General features: G+C 39.2%; 1 protein-coding gene and 1 pseudogene across 2 annotated transcripts; both read right to left on the bottom strand.

The window, feature by feature from the left end:
• Window positions 1–1,653: 1,653 nt before the first annotated feature.
• On the bottom strand, window positions 1,654–2,530 carry LOC123608203 (annotated as a pseudogene).
• Window positions 2,531–2,822: 292 nt separating this feature from the next.
• On the bottom strand, window positions 2,823–22,733 carry BTNL2 (butyrophilin like 2). Of its 2 annotated transcripts, none has more exons than XM_045497838.1 (9): window positions 22,411–22,733; window positions 18,767–18,850; window positions 16,502–16,849; window positions 14,586–14,867; window positions 13,162–13,182; window positions 9,466–9,813; window positions 8,173–8,454; window positions 7,156–7,251; window positions 2,823–2,973 (listed from the first exon to the last, which is right to left on the bottom strand). In XM_045497838.1, the coding sequence occupies exons 2-9, from the start codon at window positions 18,843–18,845 to the stop codon at window positions 2,933–2,935; spliced, it is 1,497 nt and encodes a 498-aa protein (XP_045353794.1). In that variant the 5' UTR covers window positions 18,846–18,850; window positions 22,411–22,733; the 3' UTR covers window positions 2,823–2,932. The 2 variants fall into 2 exon arrangements, with proteins under 2 accessions (XP_045353794.1, XP_045353795.1); XM_045497839.1 differs by lacking the exon at window positions 2,823–2,973 and adding an exon at window positions 5,853–5,971 and having other exon boundaries at window positions 22,411–22,732.

Genomic DNA, 22,733 nt, shown 5'->3' on the forward strand with positions numbered 1-22,733 from the left:
AGCTGTTAGCACAGAGCCCGACACGGGGCTCAAATCCATGGACGGACCATGAGATCATGACCTGAGTCGAAGTCAGATACCTAATTAACTGACTGAGCCACCCAGACGCCCCATCACTTTAAACTTAAAAAAATGTTTATTGGGATGCCTGAGTGGCTCCATCGGTTAAGCATCTGACTTTGGCTCAGGTCATGATCTCATGGTTTGTGGGTTTGATCCCTGTGTGGGGTTCTGTGCTGACAGCTTGGAGCCTGGAGCCTGCTTTGGATTGTGTGTCTCCCTCTCTCTCTGCTCCTCCTCCGCTTGCACTCTGTCTCTCTCTATCTCTCAAAAATAAATAAAAATGTTAAAAAATTTTTAATAAAATGTTTATTTTGAGAGAGAGAGAGTGGGGGAGGGCCAAGGAGAGATGGAGAGAGAACATCCCAAGCAGGTTCCATGTCATCAACACAGAGCCTGACACAGGGCTCAATCTCATGAAGCATGGTGACCTGAGCCAAAATCAAGAGTCAGACACTCAGCCAACTGGGCCACCCAGGTGTCCTTTCATTTTAAACTTTTGATTAAAGTTCTTACAATTGGGGAAGTAGAGCTTGGATAGCTATGAAATTACAAAAGTCCTGAATATCCATTAGAAAAACCACAGGATGGAAAAAAAAATAGTAATAATAAGCCAGGTCACAAAGAAGGTTTCAGAGGTCTCTCCTAGCCTGGGCACAGATACCTGTAGTGTCCAGCAACTCAGTGAGAATGATCTGCCTATGGCCCAGCAATAGCGCTGCTAGGAATTTACCCAAGGGATACAGGAGTGCTGATGCATAGGGCCACATGTACCCGAATGTTTATAGCAGTGCATTCAACAATAGCCAAGTTATGGAAAGAGCCTAAATGTCCATCAGCTGATGAATGGATGAATGATGAATGAATGAAGAAGATGTGGTTTATATATACAATGGAATACTACTTGGCAATGAGAAAGAATGAAATCATGCCATTTGCAGCAACATGGATGGAACTGGAAGGTATTATGCTGAGTGAGATAAGTCAGAGAAGGACAGATATCATATGTTTTCACTCATATGTGGATCTTGAGAAACTTAACAGAAGACCATGGGGGAAGGGAAGGGGAAAAAATTAATTACAAACAAACTGAGAGGGAGGGAGGCAAACCACAAGAGACTCTTGAATACAGATAACAAACTGAGAGTGGATGGGGGATGGGAGAGAGGGGACAAAGGGTGATGGGCATTGAGGAGAACACTTGTTGGGATGAGCACTGGGTGTTATATGTAAGCCAACTTGACAATAAATTATATTTAAAAAACCAAAACCAAACAAACAAACAAAAAGGCACAGGGTTTAACGGGAGACTGGCATGGTATATTGGAGGCAAGGATCTCCCACTCCCCACTTTAGTTTTAGGTAGGACTTTTTTTTTTTTTTTTTTTTTTTTTTTTTGGGACAGAGAGAGACAGAGCATGAACGGGGGAGGGGCAGAGAGAGAGGGAGACACAGAATCGGAAACAGGCTCCAGGCTCCGAGCCATCAGCCCAGAGCCTGATGCGGGGCTCGAACTCACGGACCGCGAGATCGTGACCTGGCTGAAGTCAGACGCTTAACCGACTGCGCCACCCAGGCACCCCTAGGTAGGACTTTTAATTTGACCCAAGGACATGTCTCAACTTGGAGAGCAGGCCCTCAATAACACCTCAAATCTGCTATGACTTAGCAGTGCAGCAGCAAGAATGTTTAATATATGACAGATAAAAATTTCATCCAAAATAATAAAATAAAGATTCTTGCATTCTCCCCCACCCAACCCACACCAATTCCTATTCTAAAGTTAACCCATTACCTGTGCTGTTAATACTTGACTAATACTTACATGGAAACTTAGATTCAAAAGACTGAAACTGAACCTTCACCCCAAAAGCAAAAACTAAATAAAATGAGTAACGACATTTATGGCATATAGTTTAGTTCAACATACTTAGGGGAAGAAAGGGAAAGAGCAAAGAGCTGGGTGCCAGAACATATTCAGTCAGGGTCATGTTTATACAGAGTGTTGTGGAATGTCAGAAAAATCTCCATATGATTCACATGTGCTTCTGGAGGCACTGGATCCCTCCATGACACATCTAAGAATGGGGAGGAGGCCCTGTCATTCCTGTCATTCCAGTTTCAGAAGCTCCATGCCAAAGAGGACAGTAGCATTTGGTGGGATGATGCCTGGGTTCTCAGTGGCACCACACTGTAGATGTAGTCTAGGGAGACAATTTTACTCTCTGACCCACACTCACCTGGGCAATCCTTTCTTCCCAACCTCGGATCACCTCCTACATGCCTAGCATAAATGTAAAGGGATTGTTTCTATCCTGGGAAGAATACAATTTTTTTCCATCTTCAAGTATCACTGGGTAGTACACCACATACGTCTGACCATGCTTGGACAAGGTTCACCCACCTCCAGGGGAGATGGTCTCCTCCTGCACTCCCATGGCTGCAGCAGAGGCTGGGCAGACAGGCAGACCCACTGTGGGCCTGGGGGGCAGCTCCCTGGCTCTGAAATGTTGTTTTCATTGTTGTGGTGGTGTTAAGTAAGCTCTAATGAAGTCAGGACTCTGAGATTAAGAGTCATATGCTTCACCACTGAGCCAGCCAGGCGCCCCTATTCCTCCACTCATTTTAATGGGTTTTGTCCTTCTAAGCTTAGATCTTAAAGAACATAGGTTAGAGGTGGCAATGAAAGAAAATATGAAGGCTAATTTTCTGCTGGGATCACAATTGTAGAAATGTGAGGGGTAGCATCCTCCATCATATCCTCATTTCTGCTATGAGTAAATCAATGAGCAATGAAGGATCTCCAAGTAGCCCATAGTTCCTGACAAAGTAGTGACCTTGAATTCACCATCTGACTCCATCAATTAATTATTTATTGCTGGACCACTCTGGCAATCCCATTCTGAATAGAGCCTAGAAAGGAATGATAAAACATTCAAAAAACAAAGAGACACCTTACTAGAATAAAAAAATATCTTGGGGCAGGAATTAGCCTTACTAATCACTTTATCTCTACAGCTGACCACAGTGCATTATACAGATAAAATATCTTATAAATATCCTGTTTATGAATCTATTCCTCTCTTTCATAAATGTTTATTGATCAACTAATATATGTCACTTTTTGTGAGGACACACACACACACACACACACACACACAATCACTGCCCTAATGGAACTGAAAGTCTCTGGTTTCCTCCAGTCCTCTCCTTTAAATTGAGATCCATCCAATCTGTACATCTCTTCTGAGAGTCCCCATGCTTTTCATGACTATGACCAGCTACCTATGCATCAGGAGTGTCAGGGAACAGGATCCTTGATGGCCAATCCATCCATCAGCCACAGTGATGGCTCAATGATTGGGGTGTTTTAGTCAAGCCACCAATCATTCTCCTTCCCCATGATTTTCCCAAGTGGCATTGGAACTGAGAAAATAAATTAATCCCCAATTTGGTGAGCTAAAGAAAAACAGGTTTCTTAATACATAGTGAAAGAATGTGACTGATAAAAAACACATTTTCTTGAGACCTTCCTAGGGAAAACCTATATGTTTATATATAGGGATGGCACAAGTACATAAAACTAACAAGCAAAAAGACTGATCAGGAAGGAAGACAAACAATAAATAAATAAAGGGATAGTTAACTTTCAGACTTTATTAGACAAAACATTTTAAATTATATTAGATCAAAATAGAGTAACATTAAAAATATTTTAAGGCAAAACTAACATATCTACTAATAAGTTTGTCTTCAAAATATAGAGTATATCAGGGTATATTAATGTACCAAAAATGGTAAGTCATTGGCCAAACCCTACAGAATGTACAACACAAAAAGTGAACCCTGATGTGAACCCTACCTATGAACTGTAGTTGGAAATAATGCATCAATATCAATTCATCTGTTGTAATAAATGTACTACACCAGTGCAAGGTATTAATAGTAGAGGAAATTGTGAGGAAAGAGAGGAGGGATATGAGAATGCTCTGAATTTTCCACTCAATTTTGTAGTAAAACTAAAACAGCTCTTAAAAAAATAAAATTTTTTAACAGAAAAAAGGAATGAAGTACTGGTACATGCTACAACATGGATGAACCTTAAAAACACTATGCTAAGTAAAAAAAAAAAAAAAAAAAAAAAGCCAGACACTAAAAACAAAATCCATATATTTTACAATTCCATTTATATGAAATATCTAGTATAGGCAAATTCATAGGGACAGAAAGTAGATTCGTGAGATTAGTGGTTTCCAAAGGCTGGGGAGAGGAGAATATGGATAGTGACTGCTTAATCGTTATAGAGTTTTCTTCTGGAACAATATTCTGGAACTGGATGCTGAAGATGGCTGCACAAAATTATGAAGGCATAAATACCACTGAATTGTATACTTTAAAATGGCTAAAAGAATAAGTTTTGTGTTATGTGTATTTCACAACTGAAAAATTTAAAACTAAGTAATATAAATGTGTAAATACCAGTGGGAGAATAATACATAGTTTCAAACATAAATGTATGACTTAAAAAAAAAAAAAAGCAGAGAAAAAAATACTATGAGCCAAAAGAGACTCTCCAGGATGCAACAAATGAATGATTTTCAAAGGACAGTGATTACTGTGATGGCTGTCATCCTAAAAAATAGCAGAGTGCCATTAGTAGGTATTCCTCATTGTCACTTCAGAAGACTTTAAGACTTTTTCCAAGTCTTCCCTTTTCCAGAGTCTTTCCTCTTCCACATGTAGCTTCTCTTCTTTAATTCATTATGACTTTAAAAAAAATTTTGCTATGTGTTGCATTTATCGCTTATGTATATTTATCTTGGAATTATAAATTTTAATTGTGCACTTTTTTTACTCTAAAAATAAAACTGATATCTTCATATACGTGGCACAATGAATTTTTCTCTTTTTTTCCTTTTATTGTTAAATAATTGACATATATCACTATATAAGAGTAAGGTCCACGGCATGATGATTCATTTTGTATATATTGTGGAAATGTTTACCACACTAGGTTTAGTTAACATCTATCATCTCATATAGATACAATGAAAAGAAATTAATTTTTTTCTTGGACTAGAATTTCTTTTACTTAAATTTTTTTTTTTATTTGAGGAAAGTTGACACACAATGTTACATTAATTTCAGGTTTACAACATAGTGATTCAACAAGTCTGTATATTATGCTATGCTCACCATATGTCACCATACAATACTATTGTAATATTATTGACTGTATTTCCTATGGTGTACCTTTAATTTTTGTACTTATTCATTCCATAGCTGGAAGCCTATGTCTCCCACTCCCCTTCACCCATTTTGCTCATACCCCTACCCCTTCTCTATGGTAACCACCAGTTTGTTCTCTGTATTCATAGATCTGATTCTGCTTTTTGTTTATTTATTCATTTGTTTTGCTTTTGGATTCCACACATAAATTAAATCATATGGCATTTGTCTTGGACTAGAATTTCTGAAAAATTTTTTCACTCCAAGTTCTCTATTAACTTTTTGAAAAAGTCTGGAACAGGAATTCCACATTTCATATGATATTCAAGATTATATCTCAGTTATCATATTGTTCTCTTTCCATTTAGCTGTATTTTCTCTTACTCTTTTCAACAGTATTTTTCATTTACTTAGCCCCACTTGGAAAATTGTCACCTTCGTAAAGAAACATATCAAATAATAATTCCTTGCATTTCCTCCTTTGGCCTAATTGCATTTCCCATTGGATTTTCTAAGAATCTTTGGTCATCACATATCAGGTTGTGATGAGTGGCAGGATATCAGACAGCTTGGGAGAGTATAGTTCTCTGAAGGATCAGTCTCCAGATCAGATTTGAAGCCAGACTGACATTAAAGCATCTTGATTTGGTAGCTTGACGATGGTGTGAAACCTTTCAAGCAGCTGGTAAAAGGAGAAGAGCTGGGACTTAGAATATAATCCTTGTTTCCAGAATCCAAGGTTGTTATTTCCCTTGGAGATGTTGCAAAATTTCATGGGTGCAGGAAATATGTCAGGAGAACCCACATTAAAGGATCAAAGAATGAAATGAAGGAGTGTAGTTTCAGAGAAGAAAACTTGGGGAAAAGTGTAAATAGAGCACTTGTTGGTCATATTATAAAAGGAAAGGTATCCAGAGGCTCTTCAAGGGAGATTCTGACCCATCCTGGAGCCATGGAGAGGACGCTTGGAAGAAAGGTAATGGCCCTGTACTGGTTTCTATAGTGACTCATTGCCTGAACACATTCTCAGGTAACACAGGGATGACTCCCTTGCTACATTATCCTTGGCAACACCTGAGACCCATACTGTCTTGTCCCCAACCTCCACCTCACAGTACCACTTCCCTCACATGAGCCCCTCCTGGCTTGGCACATTGAGCAAGTCGTCAAATCTCCATAGGATGTATGGCTGCATGAGTGTTCAGGGGTCACATGCTTGTTCTCCTCAGAAAGTATCATTCTGGGTGAGCTCTATTTGGATCAATGTCATGTTCATTATAGAGAAAGAAAATCCATTATGATAATAATCAATGTGGAGTATTTTAAAATATAAATTTCATTACATTAACATCCAAACAGGCAAACCAAAGTTACAGTGACGTAAGAAATTTGAAGTGAAGAAACTTTATAGGGCACAAAAAACAATCTCTATGTCAACACATAAGGGCCCTTTATCCACAGAACAAGAACCACCAATAAGTGAGTCACCATATTTTTAAAGATCTTAGTGAAATGTTCATGCCAACAGAACCTCAGTCAAGTCTCAGCTATCAGTCTTGAAAGCATAGATGACTATGCTACTTTTTTCATCCTCTCCTTAACTAGATCACTTGGGAATGTTCATAGTGGGATCCAATTATTGTCTTTTAATTCTTTTGCTACTTTTATCACTGTAAACTCTGATATCAGTCAATACCAATCCTCCATTACATGAATGTAAAACCATGGACCTTATGTTTCATTAATTACTGAATGTTCACTGAAAGCCTCCCCTATGCGGTTGCTGAAAAGAGAGGCTAGGGAAAGTGCACAGCAAGGTTCCCATTACAAAGTATGCTCCATACCATTTCTATTTACCTGACTTACCTTTTTTATAGCTCTTCCTCATGACCAGGCCTACAGCTGCAGCAAGAAGCAATCCACAAATAAGCACTGTCTTCCATGAAAAAGTCATCATGGACTCTAAAATGGAAAACCCATAAGCTCATTAAGTCATGAACCTGGGAAAATTCAAAGATTGTTCTTTTTATCTGAACAACTCCTGGGCTAGAAAGGAGGATGAGAAGTGGGTCTCTCAAGGAGATAGCTGGTCAGTTCCTCCCTGCTCTGCAGAAGCTGAGGAGAGACCCAAAGTTTATGCTAGCTTTATTGTTTGCTCCTGTCAGAAATACACACACACACACACACACACACACATGCACACATTTCTTTCCCTTCTCTTTTCCAATTATATCACCATCGCTGGAGTAATGAGGGTAACAAAAGGAGAAAATTATTTAATCCACAGGCATGAAGATGATGTTAAGGAAAACTAGTTTCTAATTCTGAAGACAATCCACAATAAAGAAAAAAGAACACCAAGAGTGATATTGTTTTTATATCAGAAGAAAAGACTTTGTCCTTAGAGTAACAGTAGAGTCAATTCTTTTTTTTTTTTTTTTTTTCAACGTTTATTTATTTTTGGGACAGAGAGAGACAGAGCATGAACGGGGGAGGGGCAGAGAGAGAGGGAGACACAGAATCGGAAACAGGCTCCAGGATCCGAGCCATCAGCCCAGAGCCCGACGCGGGGCTGGAACTCACGGACCGCGAGATCGTGACCTGGCTGAAGTCGGACGCTTAACCGACTGCGCCACCCAGGCGCCCCTAGAGTCAATTCTTAAAAGTTAGTGTATACACAACAATATAACCTTAGGACTTTAGTCAAGGGATATTGATAGGATCTCCAGGTGTCCTGAAGACCAGTTTTGCAAGAGATAGTGGAGATTTTATCAGAGAGAATAAAATAAAAATTAAAATATGGTAGAGCAATGAAATAAGTAAGTCTGCATTTGTCTTCATATTTATTTTCCACAGTTGAGAGGAACACATGGAGTCACCAACCTGAGAGAGAAAAAGTTGCCATTTTCTCCTCACCAAGAAGGGGGTTGCTAATGGAGCAGGTTACATTCACAATAAAGCTGTTTGTGACCAATAGAGATGTCTTCACATGGAAAAGCCCATGACTTCCTTGAGTCAGAACCTCTGAAAATGATGGTATTATCTTTGCTTCCATGTCCTTCCACTGCACATGGGGCTTTGGGAACCACCCTTCTGAACTGCACATCAACTCTATTTCTCCATCCTTCTGTCCTATTATGGTAATCAGCGGGGAAGAACCTAGACCTGGGGAATAAAGATCAAGGAACAAAACCTCAAGTATCTGCCAAGTGGTTATATGGCCAGTAACTTCACTGAGAGGAAAGAGCTTGGCAAGTCAAAGGTTTGGGAAGAGAACAAAGCTTATAGTGGAATTATATTCCACTGAGAGATGACATTGGCTGGAGTGGTTTATTGTTTTGTTTTTTATTTTTGTCTTCCTAAATTCAATCCTCAGGGAGAGTCAGAGGAACAATAAATTTTAAATCCAATCTTTTCTGTATCTGTGAACAAAATAAGTTTGACCATGACACAAATCTCATGGACAGGATAAAAGAAAATGATTAAGAGAATATTCTTAAAGATCAAGATTTTAGAAATATGTGTGTCCAGTGGCAGAAAATGATGGAGTCCATTTAACTTCTCAACGTGTGCCCCTATGGATATGTCATGAATATGTTTATGAACGGAGACACAAAATCAATGAGGGAAACAAATCACTTATCTAAGATGTTGACCTGTGTCTTCAATGGCATTTGCTAACCTTGAAAAATCAATTCTAACTCACAATATAAGCAGTGGGAAATTATCATTCAGGGAGTGATTTTGTCTTTCCTCTTCCATCCTGCCAATTCTGTTGATACTTATTATTTTAACTGATATGTGGATCTAGTTTAATCTTCGCATAGTTATACTTCCTAGTAACTACACATTTTCCAGAATTTTAATAACACTCTGTGAAATAATTAGTTTTGTGTAAAGTTATGGAGTAAAATTCTCCAATTTTAGTAAACATGTGGTCATTTTATGGAGATCCTGGTAAGTGCACAGATTTTATACCCAGAGAATTAAATCTGGTTCATTTGCGTTTGTGAACTTATAAGTATATACTACAGTTCCTGTGCATCAGAGTGTTCAATATAAATTTGACAAATGAATGGTCATTCAGAAAATTTCAGGTACCAGGGAAATTTCCAGGAACTAGCATGTTAAAGCAGTAGGAACAGAAGTTGAAACCAAAACATCTGGAATCCTTACCTACTATCTTCAGATCCAAACTGGCCTCCTGGTAGACACCATCTTTTTCAAAACGGCACCGGTACTGCCCATTATCTGACGTTGTGGCGTTGTGTATCTGTAGGGTCAGTCTCCCCTCATTGATGGCATCACTCACCAAGGCTGTCCTCCCTCTATATTCTGTCATCTGCTCTTCAGTCACATGTTCCCCATCCGCATACACATAAACAGCAGGATAATGGTGTGATTGGAGCCACCTCACCTCCATGCTTTGTGCATTAGTCTTGGGGGACAGACAACAGGTTAGTTGTATGTCTTCTCCCACTCTGACAAGGATGGGCTGGGAAGGTCCAATCACTTTTAAGGAAGCTATGAAATACAGCAGACAAAACACAATGAAAGAAACAAAATGAAACAAATAGTGCCATCAGTAAGAACATCTCCAGTGGTGTTTAGAACCCATGGGCATCCCAGGGAAGCTGTGAGGCACAAGGTCATCCTTTAGAGAGGGGGAAGTTTGGTGGAATCAGGATAGAGGCTGTCCCTGTCCAAGGTAGAACCATCCCATGATGTGTGTCAGTCTGAAAAAAAAAAAAAAGAACTACTAATGGAACCCACACCTGCCCTTACTTATAATTTTATTCAGATTACACCCCAATAAAATAATTTTGCAATTATTACTTCTAGAATAAAATTAGTATTTTATCACTTCACATCTATATGACCTCTTTAAACTACTCAATCTGTGTATGCCTCAGTTTCTTAAACTGTAAAATAAGTATATCACTATCAAAATAATAAGATTGTTCTGGAGTTATACACAAAAATCTATATAAACCTCTTGGATGATCAAACAATGTGAGTGGAGGCATGCAGACCGTGAGACTCAAGGGCACCGTAACCATTCTTTCTGTCTTGATAATGAGAAGGGATAAGAATGAGTGTCAGGTGGATTTTTAGTAATGAAATATCAAGAAACCTTCCCCTGGTTTGATTTTTATAACACCTTATAAGGCGTTATATTTTAGTTCCCTGAGGTCCCACATATGTGGAGTTCTAAACACACATCAGGTTCAATGTCATCAGATTATTTTGCAAAGCATTATAAGATCAAGAATTGGGGAGGTTGTTAAAATACAAAACATAAAACAACAACAAACACACAAAAGAGTCCTAATCCTCCCATTGTGAAAATGGGAGATATTCTCTGGTGGCTTTCCCGGACCCAAGCTATGTTACACTTCCAGTTCATCAGGCTCTGACCATGCCAGTTTTGCTTTGTTCTAAATTGAGAGTCAACCTTTTCTATCAAGTGGTAAAAAGGTTTTCACATAGGTTGTGATCATTTGTAATAGAAATACAGGCATAAATTCGTGTATTGTCTGGATGGGAGTCAATGGCAAAAATGTCCTCATTATGTAATTAGCCAAAATCTGCCAGGTACTTCTTTAGAAAGGAAACTTTCTGTCAACACAATCCTAATTTTCAGATTATTCCTTTCTATTCTAGCTAAAATTTGACTCCCAATTATTTCCAGCATTTTCTTTGCTTTATCCTTCAATTTTACCTAAAATAATATTATCTCCATTGCATATATATCTTTTAAAGTCTTGAGGGAAAAGTAGGAGTCAGAAGAAATGAACTAGGGGTTAGTCTGCTGCTCTTTCTCTATCCATGTATTTTACAGTAAATTGCTTAATGAAACAGACGATTTCCTTATCTCTATTACCCATATGAGTAGGTGTATCATACATATATGAAACTCCTGTTTTTCCAATATCCAAGTAAAAAATAACGTTTAAAGTGCAGGAAAAAAATCATGTAGTGCAATCTGTTAATAATTGAGATTCTACTAGAATACAAGTTCCTTGTGAGAAGCTCTGCATAATTCCCTTTCTCTATATAGTTTTGTCCATACCCTTCCACACAATTTGTGATGACATATGTTGTTTTGTTTATGTTACTGAAATGCCCTCTGAATATTCACTGAAAATTAAATATTCTCTGGAGAGTGCAGTTTACTGCATAATACACCAATTCCTTAAAACCTGATAATCCCATCATATGTCATGTAATCCTCTTTCAATCAGCATATTCAATTAAGTGAAATATATATATATATATTGATATTATATAATATTAAGTTAATTATATCATATCATATCCAGACTCTTAGGGCCTGACACTACATTAGAGATTAAAGTCAACACGTTCATTCTGAAGATGAGGAAAATAGAGACCAATGATCACCAACCCTCAAAGCTCCTGGAGGTGCAGCCCTGTAATCCCCACCTGACAGGAAGCCAGGGGAGCTCCATATTTTCTTCATGTTTTACTGTGGTCCCAGAAGGTCAGCACAACTAGGAACAGCACAACATCAGATTGCATTTTGTGTGCTGGGTCTGCAATGGACATGTCAAATAGATTCAGATAACTTGGAGGAGTGACTCTTTACCTAAAGTCTTCCTGGGGGACAGAGAGAGACATATGCCAACCTGCCCCAAACACTGGCTTGACTTTCTGATCTGTAACTAACAAGTTTTGTTGGTTAAGGTTTCTGACTGCTCATAAGCAGATACCACCCAGGCAGAAAGGGATCTAACTTAGAAGGTAAGACTCACAGGGGTGAAGTTCTCCTCAGATTGTGGCATTACCTTTGACCTTCCCAAGGCCCTTCCCTTTATCTTTATGGCTCGATAGGGTCGAAAGTGTCACACTAGACTCTGGCAGAGATTGAGGTGTGTTTGCCACCATGATTTTCCTCAAAAATTCTTACATGGACTGAAAAGTATGCTTAAGCTCATCTAATGTGCGCATAGGCACACACACACACACACACACACACACACATACACACATTCCTGTAACTGGTGATTTGAGAGAGAGCAGGATATTGATGGAGAAAATAAGTGATACAAGGTCATATGCATCTGGGCAGGGAGCAGGCTGGTTATCATGGTTTGGGAGAAGACATCACAGAAAGGAGGAAGATGGTAAGGAAGTAAAGGAAAAACTGAAAGAGACTCAAATATCAGTTGGTTACTTTTTAAACCATTTATCTTTATCTTAGGTACAGTAAAATAATAATACTGCAGTCCAACTACTAAGTAAAAAAAAGAAACAGAAAAACAGGAAATGATTGATTGACCCAGCACATTGTTCCAGCCTGATCTGGGAAAGTAATGGCTCCCATCCAATAGTGATGAGGCTCCCATCCACTGGGGTGAGGAGAAGGTGCAGAAACCATAGCAGGCCAGAGGGTTAAGGTGATGGGTAGTGACTTCCAGTTACCATGACACTGCCCCTTCACACTAAAATATTTTAAAAGGACCTCCAGAGCCCCACCACCTGTCCTATACCATTCCTTAGACACAAAGGAATGGTGTCTAAGGACACCACCCTTTCCTCCAGTCAAATAGAGCAGAGATTATGTCTGTGCCCCTTACGGGTGTCTATCTGAAGCTCACTGGGGTCCCTGTGAACACTTAAAGTCAAAGGTTACACTGTGCAATGGTGCTTGAAGGAGGCTGTGGAGGCCTACATTTGGCTAGTCACCTTTGGTAGTAACTGAACTTGATACTTGGTAAAGTCGTGCCTCAGTTTCTCATCTGGATCACGAGCTGTCATGGTAGATCCTGCTGGCTTTGTCCAGGGATTACCACTTTCCTTTGGGGAGGAAAAGTCTTTTCTACATTTGTGCATCCAATGTCTACTTACCTAGCTCATTCTGGAGTTTCTCTGTAAAAAGAATGAAAATAATATATTAAAGAATTTTATCTAAGGAAAGGAGAGAAACTATTAAAAGAAAAGAAAAAAAGAAAAGAAAAGTAAAGGAAAAGAAAAGAAAAAAGTTCTACTTTGAATTGAAAAGCTGAATTTATAAAAAAGAAATTAAATGCAGAAAAATATTCTTTCCCATAGATCATTTTGTGATCCAGCTGTGTTTCCTTTTTTTTTTTGCACACACACACAAAATTGTTTGTTTTTCCTGATATTTAACATATTGAAATTTAATATCTTATAAAAATAATACATATTCTTCTTATAAGTGCATGGAAAGTATAAAAATATATGGGCATACACAATTATTACCTCAAATTCCAAACTGACAGATTAAACATATATATAAAGCATTTATATATATAAAGCATGTAATATATATATTCAGCTCCTTTTAACATTCACATGCGGGGGCCCCTGGGTGGCTCAGTCGGTTAAGGGGCTGACTTCAGCTCAGGTTATGATCTCACGTCAGGCTCTGTGCTGACAGCTCAGAGCCTGGAGCCTGCTTTGGATTCTGTGTCTCCCTCTCTCTCTGCCCCTCCCCTGCTCACACTCTGTCTCTCATTCTCAAAAATAAATAAACATTTTAAAAAAGACAAAAAAATTCACATGTAATGTTTACTTTAAATTCTTTCACATATCCATTTATATGAGTAAGAATAACTATATCTTAATATCTAAATATAAGAAAGTGTCCCAAAGTCTTAGTGCTGTTTTAAGTTACTTAAAAGCCATTATTCTTCACATGATTGTAAATGTTTATAGATAGATAGATACGTAAGTAGGTAGATAGGTATAATCTTAATCATTAATAGTCCATCATGAGGATTTTTCAACCATTAAAATCATTTGAAAATATCATTTTGCATCAATACTATAATTTATAATAACATAAGACACAACACTCCACTGTTGTATTGTGCCTTTTTTGCTGTTTTTGTTGCTATTTATAAATAAGGTTATAGGTAAGATGCTATTATGTAAATATTTGTCTCCATCTCTGATAATCATCACATGATAGGTTTCCAGAAGTAATTGGCACAATGTGGCATAGGAAAACATTTTAATTGAAAGAATATAGTTTTATTTTCTTTGTCATGTGATGCATACTTGTGAGTAAAGAAAATTAATTCAAAAAGAAAAGGTAGAACTTGAAAATAACTGGAATATCATTCACAATAGCTATTCAATCAAAATATTCAATCAAAATTCCAACCATTAATAGTTTATACCTTTTAATACATATTATTAAATTTTAGATATTTTCCTTGATAAAAAGAATATTCAGTGCTAAGGAACAGTCCCTTGAACCTTTCTTGTTAATCTGAGCACATTAGTACTAGAGGCAGAGCTCTGACCTGGAATGGAGATGACTGAGCTCTTCTCCTCATTGAGGATAGGGTTGTGGATGAAGCAGGACACGGTCTCCAAAGAGGCATTCCTCACCACAAGAGTGGCTTCCACATAGAACAGGCCGTTCTCATCTTGGATGGAATGCTCAGAGACAGACAGCAACTTCTTTCCTGTGGCATCTTCCCAATAGACCTGGGGCTCTGGGAACCAGCCTTTTGCAGTGCACACAAGCTGGACTCCACTTTCTATAGGTCCCTCCATGTGGATGTAAGGGGAAGATCCCACACCTGTGGAAGGAAGACACAGCCCTGAGGCCTGGAACCCAGGGAGGCACAAATCATAGAAACTGAGATCCCAGTGACATGGCTTATAGGGAGGGGGCAAGAGTTCATAGGTCTGGGGACAAGAAGTAGTCCAAAATCTTCTTCGCATTCAAACTGGAGTTCATATTCACTTTGTTCTCCAGTCTGGATGTATAAACTTTAGCATACGTATTTTTCTTCAGATCCAGACAGAGGAGAATAGAGAAAGGGACATAACGACATTTTGTTTATGTCACTAGTACTGCTAGCAAAGATGTGTTATAATTTATTCATTGAGCTTCCCAATGCCACAAACTCTGTCCGACACTTTAGATGATACCTTGACTCTGATTAATTAGAATGTTTAATAAATATAAAGCCAGAAATCATCTAAATGGGGACTATTCTTGCTCCTTGGGGAGCAAGTAGATAACCTGCACATGTAGAATGGGATGCCCCATGAGGAGCTCTTGTTTCTAAATCTTCCTTCCAGTAAATGGGAAAATGTTTTTGAGAAATCCCAGTTATATGTAATCATGAAATTCTTTCTTTGTCCAACATCACTCTCAAACCCAAACAAAGGGGTCCCCATAGATGATAATTCTGACTCTATCACTTGCTGGGGGAAAGAGACTCACTCCCTTCACCTAGAGCCCTAGGAAATGTGTGGCTTATTTTCAAAGGTTCCTGATAGTGAACAGCTGCCTCCCTCTCTTCACATCTCGGAAATACATATGCTCTTTCATCCATCTTCAATCACCTAGAACATAAAAATAATGATCGTAGTTGTAGGTACTAAGAAAAAGCAGTGTTAGGGAACATTTTTAGTGTGAGTCAGAGATGGTAACATCTCCAGAGAACTATTTCCCTGAGAAGATAAGTGGATTTGCCTGATTTTCTCATTAGCATATGAGGGAGTTATTCCTGTCAGGGAACCATATGATTACTTACTTTTCAGATGCGTGTTTTTTTCCCTAGCTCAAATCGTTTGGTCAATCATCCCCTTTTTCTCAACTGTTTCTCACTTTGCTAATACAAGAGCATCACAGTGGGTATGTCCAAATGCGTCTGGAAGTCCTCAATTCATTGAACACTAATATTTGGTAGTCTCCATAAAAGCACAAAGTTCTTAACCACTTTGTTCTCAGCACTAGTTTTCTAACTGGGGGGCATTCCACAATGAAACACAATTTTCACATTTAATTTACTGCATATTGGAGGTCGGGTAGAGAACAACCCATTCCATTGAGATATGACTGCTGGGCAATCAGCTAGACTCACTCACTCGGTGATTGACTTACCCTAACACATTGGCCTGATATACCACAAATCTGTGGCTCAGAAAAAACTGTTAATGACCGGATGTCACAGATTGCCATTCCATTGTCAAGAATAGTCAAAACTGTGTAAGCTAAATTTGAGAAGACTGTTTTAGGTGAGCTTGCTTTGAAGACTTCAGAACTATCTGCCTTCGAATGAAGGCATTCCTCTTCAAATGAAGAGGGCTGGGCATTAGGAATTGCCTTGATGATTAGAAGGTAATTCTTCAACTGGCAATAAGCTTACCACAAGTTAATAAAGCTTTCCTTCCAAGACTCTGTCTTTTCCAAGATATTCACCTGCTACTTCAAGCAACAAGCTTGTTTCTTCATAATAGTTCTTCTCTTGGAAGCAGCACCAGTATTGCCCATTATCAGATGGTCGAATGTTGTTTATCTTCAGAGTCACACTTCCCTCAGGAACATCATCCTTTATCCACTCTACCCTTTCTCTGTACTCCTCCATTTGCATCTCAGTCACATCAGCTCCATCCCACTGTGCAAACACGACTGCGTTGGGATCTGAGCGGTACCATGTCATCTTTGTGGGCATCATGGCCCTCTTGGGAAGGATTTGACAGGTGAGTAGAGCATCTTCCCCAATCCTAGCCAGTATAGGATGTGCAGGACCAATCACTCTCCAGCTATCTACAAAACAGAGTGAAAAAGAGGAATTGGGAAATGTCAATTGGAAGATTAATATGCTTGCTTTGGGATGTCCAACCTATCAAAATGGAGGCACCTGGAGAAGGAAGGGTTTTATTTTCAGTGTTTTAAAGAAATCTAGCATGATATTTGCACATTTTGCTGTTAAAAAGACAATTTTGTGTATTGAGGAGAACATGCAGTTGAAAAAAATTGAGTGTCAGTACTATATCTGTCACCAGCTGTGTGATTTTGGGGGCGAAGCCATTATATCCAGTGAGATTTGAGATTTGGAATCTCAAGTTCTTCTCCTTTAAGATACTAAAGCTACAATTTCTGGGTTGTTTTATTCTCAAATAAGTTAATGTATGAATTGATTTTTCACATTGGGAACATTGTCAGTGATTTATTTTATATTTTATAGTAATTTATTTTATAGTTAGTGATTTTACTCTATACTGTTAATGACTGCTTTCATAATCATTTTTCCTAAAATTTAGGTAATAAATTCATTCATTAGATTTTTCAGCTTTTCAGGATTTCTTTGGTCCTAGGTAAGGAACTGGGATTATTTTTTAATTTTAAACAATTTTTGGTCTGGAGTAGGCAAGATTCCGGTTACTGGAGCTATGTACGTACAATTCAGTTTTTTCAAGGGCATTTTGTGGTGGAGTAAGGGCAGTGTTTTGTCTAGAGAGTCTGAGCCTTTTAATCAAATTTTGAGTCATGTTTGACCTCTTTGTTGTTATCTACAAATTGAAGAGATATTTAATAATTCTATTTGTTATTAAGTTTAATAATCTCATAAGTCATGTTATTATATTCTTTCTTATCCTAAAATGCTCTGGGGCCATTTTCACTTTCTCTGCCACATCCAATCGTCCTAAAAAGGAGCTTCAACTCTCTCACTTGCTGATCACTATCAAGTCAAAAATCACTATAGAACTGAATGGAGATGTGCTTGCGTTCTTCATTTATGGAATCCAAATATGAAGCTAGATCTGAACTCATTCCATCTAGTTGACATCTTTTACAGGTTAAGAAATTGCATTACACAGAGGGCAGGGCATCCCCACGTCACATCACATAGTTTCTGGCAGCAATCAGTCTGGTGCCTGTGCCTTCTGGTGCCCTGTCTAATATGTTTTCCACTTCTGCATGCTGCATTTTCCTTGGGCCTCTGACACTTCCCTCTGACACCTAATTTTCATAATCTTTTTTATTTTTTTTAATGTTTATTTTATTTTTGAGACAGGGAGAGACAGAGCATGAACAGGGGAGGGTCAGAGAGAGAGGGAGACACAGAATCCAAAGCAGGCTCCAGGCTCTGAGCGGTCAGCACAGAGCCTGATGCGGGGCTCGAACTCACGGACCGCGAGATCGTGACCTGAGCTGAAGTCGGATGCTTAATCGACTGAGCCACCCAGGAGCCCCCATAATCTTTTTTAAAGATACAATTCAGCTACTGAGATTTCAAAATCCATTTCTTGGAAATCTCTTCTATTTCTTGTTTCCAAGTATTTTCATGCTGTTTAATTTATGCTAAGAAGCAGTCGATTGTCTTGTCTCCAAAGTGCTGTCTTGCATGGAAGCAGGAAGGTGGATGAATATCTTAATGCATTCCTGGTAGTATTTTATGTGAAGCCTCATTTAATCCTAAAGTCTGTCTTAGCCTATAAGACACAGATATACTGTTATTCTTATCATAGAGACAAGGAAACTAAGGGAGAAGGTACTCAAGTAACTTCCCAAAGATAGCACAGCTGGAAGTGGAGGACCCTTTCTGGAACATAGATGCTTTGGTTCCTGGATCCCCAGTCCTAATATTGTCCTAGCCCTTTTGACTTGGAACTCTGCATGTTGACTGTATCGCTGGGACATTTGGGCATACAGTAAAAGGAAGAAGGGCATTCATTGTACCTGGCTGCCTCATGGTGAACAGTACGAAGAAGAAAGAGGCAACCACACCAGACAGACTGTATCCTGGAAAATCCACCATTCTCCCTGGAGCAAACACAAGAGAAAAATATGAGTACACTGTCATGGAGCAAACTCACTCTGTGGTTTCCAATAATTACACAGTCACAACAAGGAATCAACATCAACCCCTCCACAATCAAACAAGGAAACGGACTTGACACCATTTCTCTGCAGTTACCGTTCATTTCTGACCCCTTACGTCAGGTGGGGTACTTTAATCAATTTTTTTAGGCCTGAGGGAAGATTTCTGATTGAAATGAAAAGCCCTCCTGAGCTAAAGGGACAATAATATTTCCATGTTTTAAAAAATCTCCTAACGTCCATTTATTCTGAGCATGTAGAAATTTTTTTTAATTTTAATTTTAATTTTTTAAAATTTACATCCAAATTAGTTAGCATATAGTGAAGCAATGATTTCAGGAGTAGATTCCTTAATGCCCCTTACCCATTTAGTCCATCCGCCCTCCCACCACCCCTCCAGCAACCCTCAGTTTCTTCTCCATATTTATGAGTCTTTTATGTTTTGTCCCCCTCCCCGTTTTTATATTATTTTTGTTTCCCTTCCCTTATGTTCACCTGTTTTGTCTCTTAAAGTCCTCATATGAGTGAAGTTATATGATTTTTGTCTTTCTCTGACTAATTTCACTTAGCATAATACCCTCCAGTTCCATCCATGTAGTTTCAAATGGCAAGATTTCATTCTTTTTGATTACCAAGTAATACTCCACTGTATATATATACCACATCTTCTTTATCCATTCATCCATCGATGGACATTTGGGCTCCGTATCCTCACTCTGCAGCCAGGAAGCCATTGCTAGTGCCTTGGGAGAACCCAGGGGCAGGACACGCTTTGGAAAATGAAGGACAGAGTGGTGGAAATAGGGCTACAGAAGGAGACCGCCAAGGAAACCACCCTAAATGGCCTTTCAGTGTCATCTTGAAATACACAGGAATAAGTATAAGAAATAACGCAACTGCAGAGGTTGGCGAACCCAACATGCCCATTGTACCAGCATTACAAAAATACTTCCACCAACTAAAAAGCTTTAAAATTACTAGGACAAAAATAGAAGGCTAGCTTTAGTTCTGAAAACTGAAAAATTCAAAGTGAAAGCAGCATAAGACTCGTTCCATCTGATACATCAAATATCTTATTGCTTCACACCAAACTGGAAGAACCTGCTTAGGAGCAACAATAAACTAGTTATTGCTTCTCTTTCTCTTAATGCCAGTTAAGATTCTACAGGGCAGGGCAAGCAACATTCACTCAAATAGAGATTATAAACCAAGTGTTTCCGGAGATGATTTATACTTTATTATGACTGCTCGTTGTTTAAAATGATGCACACTTTCATCTAAAACATCTTTAGGGAGGGGATGCCTGGCTGGCTCAGTCAGTAAAGTGTCAGACTCTGGCCCAGAACATGCTCTTCGGGCTTGTGACTTCAAGCCCCGCTGTGGGCTCTGTGCTGACAACTCAGAGCCTGGAGCCTGCTTCAAATTCTGTGTCTCTGTCTCTCTCTTTCTCTCTTTCTCTCTCTCTGCCCCTCCCCCAATCACACTCTGTCTCTATCTCTCTCAAAAATAAATAAACATTAAAAAAATGTAAATACCTTTAGGGAAACTGATACAAGCCCAGTCACAACATGAAGATCTAAAAGAGCACTCAAGTATCAATATGAAAATGGGGCCAGGTGTTAGAAGACAGCATAGACCATCTGTTGCTCGCTGCTTGAAACATTATCAGTCACTTCCCCTCTGAATGAGGGAGATTGCCTATGCACCCTCTTGTGAAAAGCAGATACATTTTGTTCCGCCAAGAAAGAGCAAATAAAACCTGTCAAGTTCATGCTAAGCACCATGGCTCAGTCATGTGAACTAAGAAGGACCCTCACTTGCTACAAATCAGTTTATAGATTTGTGTTCCTTTAGGCCTTTCACGTTAAAGCAGGGGGGGAACCTACAAATGCAACTAGAAAAAAAACTGCCCAAATTAATGAAGCGTTCAAAAAAATTTTAACGTTTATTTATTTCTGAGAGAGAGGGAGAGACAGACCGTGAGTGGGGGAGGGGTAGAGAGAGAGGGAGACACAGAATCCCCAGCAGGCTCCAGACTCCCAGCTGTCAGCACAGAGCCCAACGCAGGTCTGGAAATCACGAACCATGAGATCCTGACCGGAGCTGAAGTCAGATGCTTAACTGACTGAGACACCCTGATGCCCCTGAGACTTTTGAAGAGAATGGTGAAAATGTGTCTTAACCTTCACTGGTGCTCAGAGAGAAATTCATGAGCGAGTATAAATGGAGAGAATGACTGCCTTAGACCAGGGTTCTGAATGGGAAAGGTAACAATCTTGCCCTTAGAGAGTCTTTGGCAATGTCTGCAGAAATTTTTGGTGGTCACAACTGGGGGAAGGGGGCACCCGATGAGCTGCTAAACATCATACAATTCACAGGAAAGAATTATCCAACTTAAAATGTCAACAGTGCCGAGGGAAAACACTGTCATGGACCATCTGCTGTCAGTGTGCGGAAAATCTCTGGCAGATTTTTTATAAATACATGGACTTACATTGCAAACTTTAAATTAAAACATTTTTATTACAAGGTTTTTTACATCTCAATTTTACCATTCGAACATAGGCCAGGAATCTTTTGAAATTGCCATTGCTACTAAATGTGGTAAACTTTGGTATTCCCAAGAGATGTGGTCTAATTTGTGTATGTATCATCGAATTCTTAAAAGCCTATGTTTCATTTAATTTTCTGGATAAAGTATAAGTATTAAGCTGCAATGATAAATGAGTGATAAGTGGCGGTTTGTGTTGAGGAATTTGGTGAGTAACAATTCCGACTTCTGGGACCTATGTGTGCACTATTAAAATTCACACCAAAGAAAATGACAAATTACTACATATTTGGGTCATTAGGGGTTTTTTTTTGTTTTGGTTTGGTTTTTTCCAGTAAAAGACCTCAAATGTTAAATTCGCAAAATGCCAAGTAATTACAGTAATTAGCTGGTGAGAATAAATTTATTCAGTCCACAAAGTTTGAAGTTTATATATCTATATAAGTTTTAAAAATAGATATGTTACACATTTTTATAGAGGGAAAGCAAGGTAAAATAAGAATTCTAGGAGACAAAGTGACTTTGTGTTTACTTCTATGACCTTGAGAATCTCACTCTATTGTCTTGAACTTCTCCATTCTCTCCTCTCTGATGGAGATACTCATTCCTAACATTTGTTCAGCTGTATCATCGCCACGACAGACAAGTGAGGCCCAGAGACACAAGCACAACATCACGCACAAGTTAATAACGTGATCCTGCTGTTCTGAGTTTAATCTAGTGCCCTCACCCAGCCTGCGGCACAGCAGTACTATGAGGATCACATAAACTACAGCAGGACTTTGAAAAGCACGGAGTTGGGTATGAGTGTCAGATGCAAGTGAACGGTATTAGGGCAAGCGGCAGAATTTCGCTGTGGGCGCTGACTGTCCACATATCCCATTTCCTCATCTTAGTCGACTTCCCCAACTTCCCCTGGCCATCCTGGCCAGGGACGCAGCAAGCCACTCACGTGTCTCTTTTCTTCTTCAGGGTGAGACTGGGGGCTGCTGGGTCTTCTCAGTTGGTCTCAGGTGTACCCTTCATCCACGTGCAGGTGTCCAAAGGCAGGTCAGGGTCCTGGGGTGCTGACCGGAGGGAGAACTGAGGGACAGCCAGATGGCATGGAGGTGGCCCCGGGTACCCCTGGCTTAGGGTGAAGGGGGATTTGTGCCACTTCACCCAAGCTCAAGGGACAGCCAGGTCCTGGAGGCCCACCCTGAAAATGGATTGCAATCAGAATAGCATTTTCACCTCCTACAGCTGTAATCCCCGGAAAAGTGAAACTCAGACAAG

This window comes from Leopardus geoffroyi, chromosome B2 (assembly GCF_018350155.1).
Source record: "Leopardus geoffroyi isolate Oge1 chromosome B2, O.geoffroyi_Oge1_pat1.0, whole genome shotgun sequence".
Taxonomy (NCBI): domain Eukaryota; kingdom Metazoa; phylum Chordata; class Mammalia; order Carnivora; family Felidae; genus Leopardus; species Leopardus geoffroyi.